Source organism: Hyperoodon ampullatus (genome assembly GCF_949752795.1).
Source record: "Hyperoodon ampullatus genome assembly, chromosome: 14".
Classification (NCBI taxonomy): Eukaryota; Metazoa; Chordata; class Mammalia; order Artiodactyla; family Ziphiidae; genus Hyperoodon; species Hyperoodon ampullatus.
This window is the reverse complement of record NC_136927.1, coordinates 52,836,443-52,847,680: the sequence shown is the minus strand read 5'-3', so window position 1 is coordinate 52,847,680 and position 11,238 is coordinate 52,836,443. Positions and strand designations below refer to the sequence as shown.

Genomic DNA, 11,238 nt, shown 5'->3' with positions numbered 1-11,238 from the left:
CAAAGTCCACCATCTATAGAATTCTTTGGTCACTTTGCCACCCCTAATGCCAGTGCCCTAGAACCACACCCCGTAAACCCGCCATGAATTGACGGCCTTACTTCCACCCCTACTGCCGCCACTCCAGCCCTCCAAATGTCTGCATCTGGAGGAAAAGGATAAGATGTAATCCTCCCCAGTCACAGCAGGCAGCTCAGAAAAATGAAACCTACACACTGGGCTCCTAATTTCCAGCCAAGGCTTTACCCCTTTACCCCGGTTTCCCACCACCCCGCCCAGCACACCTCAAACCCCAGCCAGACAGGACTGTTGACACAAAGAGAGCCCTGGGGACACCACCAGAGTCTGGACACGTGGGGGAGTCAGCCACACATCACCCGACGGACGGGCTGGCAGGCGCTTGGCAGGGAAGACGGAAAGAGAGGAGGGAGTTCTCCACCAGGCTCATGTCCTAGATAGTCAAAACCCAGACAATCACATGGCACGCTCCGTGCCCTCTGGCTGCTGGGATGTGGTCAGGAAGAGGGAGGGGTGTTCTTCCCAGTTTGGCCAGTGCATGGAGCTGGTGGACAAAAGTTTGCAGGATCTTTAGCTCCTCTGATAACTTTGCAGTGATCTGTTTCTCCAAAGGAAAAGGAGGAAGTGTAAGTCGTTTCCCTACACTGAGCACTGGGGAAAGTGAGCACTGGGGAAACTAAGCACTGGGTGCCAGGGGTCAAGCTGGCATAACATCCCGAGGCAGAGGGCAGCAAAATCAAGGGAGGCCCTGGGGTCAAGGCAACCAGGGTTTGCTCAATTGTTCCAAGCCCTCTCTCTCACATGTACACACACAGGGCAGCACGCACACACACACAGATGCCTCAGCAAGTCCCACAGAGGGAGGTGCTGAGGGGGCCCGGCCACTGTTCAGACAGACTTCCAGAGCCAGAAAGTGGGCGGGGCTGGGCCATGAGTTAATCTACTTCCGGCTCACATCTGGTATAAAGGGAAGCAGCAGCCTCCAGAAGAGCACAGCTGCATCTGGCTGAAGCACCAAGAGCACTGTCCAAAGAGCCACACCCCCTCCCCAGCAGAGGAATAGCCACCACCATCAACACCCGAAGCCCCAGCAGCAGCAGGAACAAACTTCCAGTTACAAGGCACCTTGAGAATTTCAGGTAAGAGAAAAGCAAACTCTCTCCATCTCCGGACCTCGGGCTAAGGCAGGGAGCACCCCTCTGCAGAATCTCCTCCGTCCATCATCTCCAGTGTTCCTCTTTCTTTCCCCGGAGACCTGCAGCCCTGAGTTGACCCCGTCATATCAGTGATCACAGGAGAGCGGGGAAGATGGGCAGGACCCTCCAACAATACCCCCACCCAGAAGCAAGGGTCGCACCTCTCTTGGACCCTCTCCATTGAGACATTCCCCTTTCCCAGCGCAGGAAAGGGGATTTTGATGCCTGCTAACTTGAATGAAGCAATGATTGTGAAAGCATCACAAGAGAATTAAAAAGCATCGTGTAAATCGCAGATGTTATTATAATTTCGCCTTTCAGCCTCCTGGAAGGGAAAGGAGATCTCTTGGAGGGTGGTGCCAGCGGGTTCCAAGATTCCCACAGGTGAAAACGCACTTAAGACTCCCTGGGGCTGAGACAGAGGGGAAAAGACTCAGGATCTGAACTCATCATGGTTTCTGTCTTGCCCTCCTGTTCACGTATCATCTGCCAGTGGCAAACATGGGGGACTTGGCCATGGCTGGGGTCCCATCACCCCTCCCCACTCACCATCCTTCCAGAACTATTCCCTCATCTGATCCTTTTCCACTGGCTCTAGGATGCAGATGTCTCCTGTCTTTGCCTGCCTCGCGCTGGGCCTGGCCCTCATCTTTGGTGAAGGGTCTGCCTCCTACCATTACCAGTCTCCAGCGGCCCACCTCGCTGCAGATTTTGGAGTGAAAGTGTTTCAGCAGGTGGTGCAGGCCTCCAAGGACCTCAACGTGGTTTTCTCACCCTATGGGGTAGCCTCAGTCATGGCCATGTTACAGCTGACCACAGGAGGAGAAACCCAGCGGCAGATCCAAGAGGCAATGCAATTCAAGATTGATGGTGAGAGATGGGGCAGAGTGGGAGGCGGGCATTCACGTGGTCTTCCCAGGACAGGGGTGTAACTGACCAGAAGCAGAGGAAGGGCTGACCCCAGCTTAGCTGAGCCAACTCCTGTCCTCCCATGCCACAGGGATGGACCACTGCGTCTTCTTCTCACCACACCCTGTGTCACTTGGCTCTTGGGCAGTCACAAGGTGTACAGGCCAGTGGATCTGGTATAAAACAGCCCTGCCTCACCACTCATATACTGTGTGACCTTAACCCCTCCGAACCTTAGTGTCCTCATCTGCAAAATGAGGACAATAAAAGTATCTACCACGTGAGGCTGTTGTAAGGGTCAACTAGAATGATGCATGTGAAATGCCTGATAGCTATTGTTATTATTAAAAGAAAAAAATAGAGTTTATAACTTAAAAACAGAGAAAAATATTCCAAGCTAAAGAAAGGGTTAGGACCTAAGATTTTTGAGGAAAGATTAAGGTTTGGAATGAAATCTCCATCCAGAGACCTCAGGGGGAGCAGAAGAGTCCCGTGCATGTGGGCAGGGTCAGGGGAGGTTAGCCCCACTGGGAGCTCTGGGTTTGAGATGAGCTTAATGTGTCCTTTCCTCCCTGCTTTGTCCCAGAGAAGGGCATGGCCCCTGCCCTCCATCAACTGTACAAGGAGCTCATGGGGCCATGGAATAAGGATGAGATCAGCACAGCTGATGCCATCTTTGTGCAGCGGGATCTGAAGCTGGTCCAGGGTTTCATGCCCCACTTCTTCAGGCTGTTCCGGACCACAGTCAAGCAGGTGGACTTCTCAGAGATAGAAAGAGCCAGGTTCATCGTCAACGACTGGGTGAAAAGACACACAAAAGGTGAGCAGGCAGGGAAAGGAGGCCAGTCCCAAGGGCCTGCAGAGAAAGGGGATTCAAACCCCAAGTGTCCTAACCTCTCCCTTCCAGCATCTTCTGCTCTGTAGACAGAAGGTCAAGTGCTTTAAGAATCAAAGCATCATGTTTTTCCATCATTAGGCTTTCCCCGTGAACCAACTCTGAAGTCATCCCTAAGAAGTATTGCAAGGTGTTCTAAGAACAGTAATAACCATGACAAGGGGCACACACAACCCGTCAAGACTGCAGCTTAGGGAGCAAAGTAAGGGGAGACTTATGTTTCCAGGTCTGATCCTGGACAGGATCCCAAGACCACAAAAGTGTGGTGAGCTGGAAGGCTTTCTGAGACTCTTAGGAAGATGAAAGGGGTTGAAAGCAGCTAGATAGGTTCACTAAACCTTACCCAGTCTGTCTTCTGATGGAATCCCTTCTGACACACATCCATTTGAGGACTGGGCACTAAAGAGGACCATCTAAAAGGATTTAAAAATATCTAGCCTCCTGATCACTTCGATTTCCCACAGGCATGATCAGTGACTTACTTGGCGAAGGGGCTGTGGACCAGCTGACACGCCTGGTGCTGGTAAACGCCCTCTACTTCAACGGCCAGTGGAAGATGCCTTTTCTAGAGTCGAGCACCCACCACCGCCTCTTCCACAAGTCCGATGGCAGCACTGTCTCTGTGCCCATGATGGCTCAGACCAACAAGTTCAACTACAGTAAGTGCAAGACCCTCCCTTCCCCAAGTCCCACAGTGAGTGCACCTCATCCCTGGGGGGCATCCCCTCTAAGGGAGAAGAAACCCTAGAATACACCCCAGCTGTGACAAAGACTCCCCAGGTGGGAGACACTGGGATTATCAGAGCAGCAGAAAGTAGCTTTTACCTTGTGCAAGATGAAGCTGAAATCCAGAAATTCCCTCAGGCCCATATTTGACCACTTTGACCCCATCTCTCATCTTCATGTGGTTCTAGTGTGATAACCTGGGGTTCACAAATCCTTCTAGGGAAGAGTGATGTAAAAGTTGAGGTTAAGGAGATGGGGATTGGAATGAATTAATAGCTGGGTCCTGGGGAGAAGGCTGTGAAGGTAAAGAAGGCCAACAAGAGACAGAGAACCCAGAAGACACTGTGATTTAGCAGAAGAGAAGGGAAATGGGAATAAAGACATTGAACAGGGGAGTGGTGGGGTGGGGGAGCCTCAAAAGCTAGGATGGAGAGCTGGCTTCCAGAAAGAGTGGCGGGGACAGGAGGACTAGTTGAAAAGCCAGTGCTGGGTTAGAATCAACAAGAGCTCGAGCCATTGCCAATGCGCCATCTTGGTGTCTTCACAGCTGAGTTCACCACTCCCGATGGCCATTACTACGACATCCTGGAATTGCCCTACCATGGGAACACTCTCAGCATGTTCATTGCTGCCCCCTATGAAAAAGAGGTGCCTCTCTCTGCCCTCACCAGCATTCTGGATGCCCAGCTCATCAGCCAGTGGAGAGGGAATATGACCAGACTGACCCGCCTCCTGGTTCTGCCCAAGTAAGCCACCTTTTGCTCTTGCCACACTTGCCAATGCTCTAGTCCCCTCTGCCTACCCCCTCCCCTCTCCGCTGGCTCTCTGAAAGTGCCACCCCCATGTGGAGTTTCCCAAACGTGACATTTGCAGGGTAGGGACAGGGACATGTGTGGGTGGCTGATGGGAAACACTCCGGCCTGGGTTTGATTAAGATTCCTCTCATCATCCCTCTTCTGCTGGAGGGCAGCAGGGGAGTTTTCTAGGCCATGCCCCACATTTACCACCCTCTGAATACCCAGCAAAAGCTGGCTAAAGGAAGAGCCAGAGAGATAAATGATGCAGGGTTGGGGTGGAGGGTAATACATTGATCTACACTCTTTTAGGAAGGCCCCTCACTCCTACCCCCATCTCTTCAAGTTAGCATCCAAACAATGGAGACAAAAGGAATCACTTCCGCAGATGAAACAGGCAGAACTACAGCTTCTAGCTGGCTTCCAACAAAGCAGAGTTTTAAAAATCCTTCTGCAGAAGCAAAGAGGGTGCCGGAGGCTGAGACTGGATAATTCCAGAATTTTGGGGAAGCTTCCCACCATGCTTACCCCAAATTTCCAGATACCATAATGCCAGGCTTAGGGAAAGAGGATAATTTAATTGGTTAGCACGCACTCTCTCTCTCTTAAAAAAAAAAAAAAAATAGAGGTAATTAGTTGTGCCCTGATGGGAAGCAGAGCGAGAGCCCCAAAGCCTCGCTGCTGGAGTCCTCCTCAGGCTCAGCTCTCGAACACAATCTACAGACCGGGTTTTTGTTCAAATATCCTTGCAGAAGAATTTGCCCTTCCCCCGCCCTCCCCAGTCAGACTGAATATAATTGTGCTGAAACTACTGCCTTATTTGAGGAAAGTAATTAGTCATAGGTTCAAGGGGGTGGGGAGATTGCAGGAAAATGTTCATTAGTACTAGAATCCCCCAGCAAGGAGGAGACCTTGCAAACGGATTTGAAAAAACAAGCTTCCCATTTCTACTTTCTTTTTTTTTTTAAAATAAATTTATTTATTTATTTATTTATTTTGGCTGCATTGGGTCTTCGTTGCTGCGTGCGAGCTTTCTCTAGTCGCGGCGAGCACGGGCTACTCTTCGTTGCGGTGCACGGGCTTCTCATTGTGGTGGCTTCTCTTGCTGCGGAGCACGGGCTCTAGGCGCGCGGGCTCAGTAGTTGTGGCTCGCTGGCTCTAGAGCGCAGGTTCAGTAGTTGTGGCACATGGGCTTAGTTGCTCTGTGGCATGTGGGATCTTCCCAGACCAGGGCTCGAACCCGTGTCCCCTGCATTGGCAGGCGGATTCTTAACCACTGCGCCACCAGGGAAGCCCCCACTTCTACTTTCACATCAGTCCCCATCCTGTTGGTCTGTGGGGATGGGGATACCTGGTAGGGTTAGAGGTGGCCTGAGCTTGAGCTGTGTCCTGCTCCTGTCTGCAGGTTCTCCCTGGAGAGTGAAGTTGACCTCAGGAGGCCCCTGGAGAACTTGGGAATGACCGACATGTTTAGGCCAACCCGGGCGGACTTCTCAAGACTTTCAGGTAAGAGGTTTTCCTTTCACTTTCTTCCCCTGGTGGACAGTGGGGTCGCTAAGAGGACTAAGGAGCTTCTGAGAACCAAAGCTGATGTGTTTTGGTATCCACCACTGTTTCAGATCAAGAGCTTCTGTACGTGTCGCAGGCGCTGCAGAAAGTGAAGATTGAGGTGAATGAGAGCGGCACGGTGGCGTCCTCCTCCACAGGTGAGTCAGGCTCAGGTGAGGCCTGGCAAGTCTCAGCCCCAGGCTTCCAGGAGGGGCCGCAGTCTGGCACCCAGACCCTGGGTGAACCGGGAAGACCCCACTGCCCATGTCAACCAGGTCTCTCCTGGTAGAGCTTCGCTTCCTGTGTGGAGAGCATCACCCCGATCCCACTAGAATACAGGCCTGATTTCCCCAGCACCCCGTTCCCTCCCCACTGGCTCTGAGGTCCTCTGACTGTGAGGTCCTGGCTTGCTCTCAGAGTGGTCAGTCAACTTAAAGGCACTTGCTTCCAATATGCCCTAAAAGGGTTTAGAGAAATGTGCCTGCGAGTGACTACCTGAGAGATCTCTACCCGATTCCTGGAGGAAACCAGGCCTCAGAGGACATCCCAACACTTTTAGGGTTCACATCCAGGAAACAACTGAGCCTCCTAAAACCGCCCCATCCCAGTGCCGCTGTCACTGGATCACCTGTGACCAGTCCAGGCTCCCGTGCCCACGTCCCTCTGCTCTAAGACATGGTCCCTTCTCTTCCAGCCCTTACAGTCTCAGCCCGAATGGCCCCCGAGGAGATCATCATGGACAGACCCTTCCTCTTCGTGGTGCGACACAACCCCACAGGTGAGCCGGGGGCCCGGGAGACCTCCCACCCACCCTGCTCTCCTGGACTCGGGCACTAGTCCGGGCAGGTGTAGACGTCCCCACTCCCCCCAAGAGGACTCCAGGCAAGGAATCATAGCTCTGTTCCCCTTCCCCTCCTCGGAGGCAGTGCTCTCTCCGGACGGGGTGCTCAGTCTGTCCCCCAGTCCCAGCTTAGTCACTAGAGCAGCTGTGCCTCCAGACACTCACTCATCTCCCCGTATCTCAGTTCATCCGTAAACACCCAGCTGGGTGAGCTGTGCTGTTCCCCTTCCCCCCACTTCTCATCTCCCATGATTCTTCCGTCCTCAGGAACTGTCCTTTTCATGGGCCAAGTGATGGAACCCTGACCATGGGAAACACAGCCCTCATCTGGGACGGAACTGGAGATGTCCAAGAAGAAGAAAGTCCGGAGCAAAGAACTGTTATTTTAATTCATTTTTCTGGAGAAAGAGAAGATATTTATCTTTTTTTTTTTTTTTTTTTTTTATAAATGGTAAATCTTTTGAATCTGCCTCTTAGACCTCCAGCTCTCCCAGGAAGGGGAAAGAGGACCTTTGAGTTAATCTCCCCAGTGGAGACCCTGGGAGAGATCTCGGAAGCACAACGCCCCGAAGGTCTCCCAACAAGACTGCAGAACTCCCAGGATCATTTGCGCAGCTGCTTCTGCCCATTGCTCTGCCCGTTCAGGTTTTCGGACCCGGATCCCACTGAGGCCCTGGCAGGATGGCACCGCAAGGCTCACGGGAAGGAGCTTTTGTGTGTTTGCTAGAAATAATTTGTGTTCCAGTCACGTTGCCGTCACTCTTGCACTGTCTGCCACTGCTGAGAAAGCTGGCTGCAGGCCAAAGAAGGCCGATGGGAGAAACACTCTTTCATGTCAAGGTCCGTCCTCCCCCAGCTCAGAGGCACGAGACCCACCCAGGCCTGGCTGTTCCCTCCCCAGAAACAGTGTGCATATATTATTTTGGAGTGTAGGTGACTTGTTTACTCAGAGAAGCAGGTTTCTGCTTCCCACAAACTTTATGTTGCAGAAATGGAGGGAGAGAGATGAGATGTATGCCTCGTTCTTGGCGCCAATATCCTGATGGGGAGGGTGGGATGCCAGGGGTGTCCCTGAGCATTTATCACATCCTTGTCCTTGTGTGCTTGTGAGAGAGAAAGGACTATGGAGAAAATCTATTATTTAAACTTGTTCATAGTGTTCCTTTGTGGTCTGTGTCATTGCACCTCAGGAGTGGCCACTTGCCTGTCATTCCCCTCCTGGCAGCAGGAGTGATAGGGCCCACACTGCCACCTGGTGGCTGCCTGAACCCCATCGCTCCTCTCCTGGCCTTTCCACTCCGTGGAGCAGGACCCCTGCCAGGACTGTCCAACTTCAGCCCACTTTAGGGACCAAAAGGATGTGGTGGGTGAAGGCAGACAGAGCTGTTGTTTCAAAATTTTCCAATATACTTAGAAGCAGGAGTGCAAGGGGCTACACGACCTAGCAGGACAGAACTTTCCCCAATTACAGGGTGACTCACAGCCGCATTGGTGACTCACTTCAGTGTGTCATTTCCGGCTGCTGTGTGTGAGCTGTGGACACGTGAGAGAGAGAGAGAGAGAGAGAGAATGAGAGAGACAGCAAGAAGCTCGGGCTCAATTACCCCCGTTAGATCATCTTTCTGAAAGCCAACTAGCTGGTGGGTAAGTCATGAAGACCAATTTATTGAAGAATTGCACATAGATGTCGAATGAATGTAACCTAATAGAACCCTAATCATCCCACTGCACCCTTCAGTGAAAAATCTTCGTTCTTTTTGTGTTTTTTTTCTTTTTTCATGGTGCACTGGACAATGACAGCCACACACAGTACCCTCAAGGATACCCAAATGTGGGGTCCAACGTTCTTGAAAGTGTGTTGAATTCTATGCTTTTTCACTTTTGATATAGAAGCAACTAAAAAATGTTTTTTAAATAATAAATAAATAAAAAGAATATTCCAAAATCGTCCCTGGCCTTGAATTTCCATGTTTCACACGGTACAAAATCCAAACCCTGTCAGTTCACAGACCTCTAGGGTGAAAGGGATCTTTATGAAACACACAACCACAAGTTCAAGGCACACTGCCCTGTCATGGGCGAATCCACAGGGCTGGCCACCGGGGCTCTGCAAGACCCCTAGGGATACATTGTGCAGGACATGATTCTCCCTTTGGGCATCATCCTCAAAAAGGAAAGAGGGTTCCCCAAACACCTGCCACCTGCCCAGACACACCTGCTCACTGTCCCTGTCACTTCCCATCTCTGTTCATGCCATTTCCTTCCCCACCAAATGTCCCCACCCTCCCCCATGCCTACCCCACTCCCCATTTCTCAAAACCCAGACCAGATCCATTTCTCCCACCATGGATCCAGTCAACACCATCGCTCTCTGCTTGGCATGTACCCATCTTTCTTTCTCCTGGTGTGTAACAGTGCGTGCATGTATGTATGCTCTTTGAGTGTGCATGTTATCCTCCCCACCCCCATTGACATATCAGGTTCCTTGAAAACAAAGCTCTGTTGTTACATAGATTCTTTTTTTTTAACATCTTTATTGGAGTATAATTGCTTTACAGTGGTGTGTTAGTTTCTGCTGTATAACAAAGTGAATCAGCTATACCTATACATATATCCCCATATCCCTTCCCTCTTGCGTCTCCCTCCCACCCTCCCTGTTCCACCACTCTAGGTGGACACAAAGCACCGAGCTGATCTCCCTGTGCTATGCGGCTGCTTCCCACAAGCTATCTATTTTACATTTGGTAGTGTATATATGTCCATGCCACTCTCTCACTTCGTCCCAGCTTACCCTTCCCCCTCCCCATGTCCTCAAGTCCATTTTCTATGTCTGCATCTTTATTCCTGTCCTGCCCCTAGGTTACATAGATTCTTTTTTAAAAATTTTATTTATTTATTTTGGTTGTGTTGGGTCTTTGTTGCTGCACACAGGCTTTCTCTAGTTGTGGCGAGCGGGGTCTGCTCTTTGTTGCAGTGCACAGGTTTCTCATTGCAGTGGCTTCTCTTGCTGCGGAGCACAGGTTCTAGGTGCACAGGCTCAGTAGTTGTGGCTCATGGGCTCTAGAGCGCAGGCTCAGTGGTTGTGGCACATGGGCTTAGTCGCTCCGCGGCATGTGGGATCTTCCCAGACCAGGGCTCGAACCTGTGTCCCCTGCATTGGCAGGCGGATTCTTAACCACTGCGCCACCAGGGAAGCCCCTGCATAGATTCTTAATATCCTCCATAAAATGTTATCCTGAATAGTCCTTTATTGTCTTCTTCCAGTATCTTGAAGGCTTTTGCCAGAGGACATACTTCCCCCAATTATTTTCCATTCATATATTCAAAAATAATTTTTAAATGGAAAAAATACCAAGAACTAGCTGTCAAAATTGCGTGCTATCCAGCTCCAGAGCCCTGAAGATGGGATTGATAGACCCAGCCCCACCCCTGGAAACCTAGATCATGTCTTAATAGGAACTAATTATTGTCCAGAGGCTCTTGATCAAAACATTGTCTGATAGTTAAGCGGTAGTGACTTCTCCATCACTGGAAGTGTTCAAGGACAGCCAGGATGACCTCTTGGTGGGGATGAGTCAGCAGTCAGGGTAGAGGTGATTTTTTTAAATGACAAGGAACGCCTGCTCATACTAAGACATTCAAACAGTTTGAAAGGGTAAAAGTGGATCACTGATTGACATTTTGGTTGTTTCATGGCTTTTAAAAAAATGTCATTGTTTTTACCAACAATGCTGAGATGGACATCCTTGCACATTTATCCCAGTGCACATGTGCTCGAATATGCATAAGATAACTTCCTAGCAATGGGACTAAGTATCGTTTAAGAATTTTCTAATCCCGCAAGAATGTGATTATGTTGGTAACACCAACATTTTCAAATGGTACAAAACAATCAAAGGTGATCCTCTTGCCTGGTAAGAATTCTACCTTTTCTGAAGCTTAAAAAAGCCTTCACAACTTTCCTGAATAACCCCACTGCCTTGAATAAAGATAGATTTTTAGACCTTGAACTGAAAGAAGCTTCACATTATAATTTTCCCTAAAATTATGTTAGACTTCCTTGGAGCAAATTTTGATTATAATGTTTTGGAGAGTAAATCTAGAAAAGGTCTCCATTCACTGACTCCCTCCTCAGTCATTCAACACGTACTAAGGCCTTCTCACTGCCCTTCCGCCCCTGTATCCCTCTCAAGGGTCAGTCCAGGGGCATTCTTGGGGCCTCCAACACGATGCACTAGGATGTTCCAAGGAGATGTGGTAGTTACACCTCCTCCTCATGGTTTCCTCTCTTTACATTCAGGATTTCTTGTC

General features: G+C 50.3%; 1 protein-coding gene across 4 annotated transcripts; it reads left to right on the top strand.

Moving 5' to 3' along the window:
- Positions 1 to 1,813: 1,813 nt before the first annotated feature.
- On the top strand, positions 1,814 to 7,232 carry SERPINE1 (serpin family E member 1; the record flags this gene model as incomplete). 4 transcript variants are annotated; one of them, XM_079719713.1, is made up of 8 exons in its annotated part: positions 1,814 to 2,084; positions 2,710 to 2,943; positions 3,483 to 3,677; positions 4,292 to 4,490; positions 5,944 to 6,044; positions 6,158 to 6,244; positions 6,781 to 6,864; positions 7,195 to 7,232. In XM_079719713.1, 8 exons carry the CDS (start codon positions 1,814 to 1,816, stop codon positions 7,230 to 7,232), a joined length of 1,209 nt encoding a protein of 402 aa, XP_079575839.1. The 4 variants fall into 4 exon arrangements, with proteins under 4 accessions (XP_079575839.1, XP_079575837.1, XP_079575838.1 ...); XM_079719711.1 differs by having other exon boundaries at positions 6,760 to 6,864; XM_079719712.1 differs by having other exon boundaries at positions 6,158 to 6,259.
- Positions 7,233 to 11,238: the final 4,006 nt, after the last annotated feature.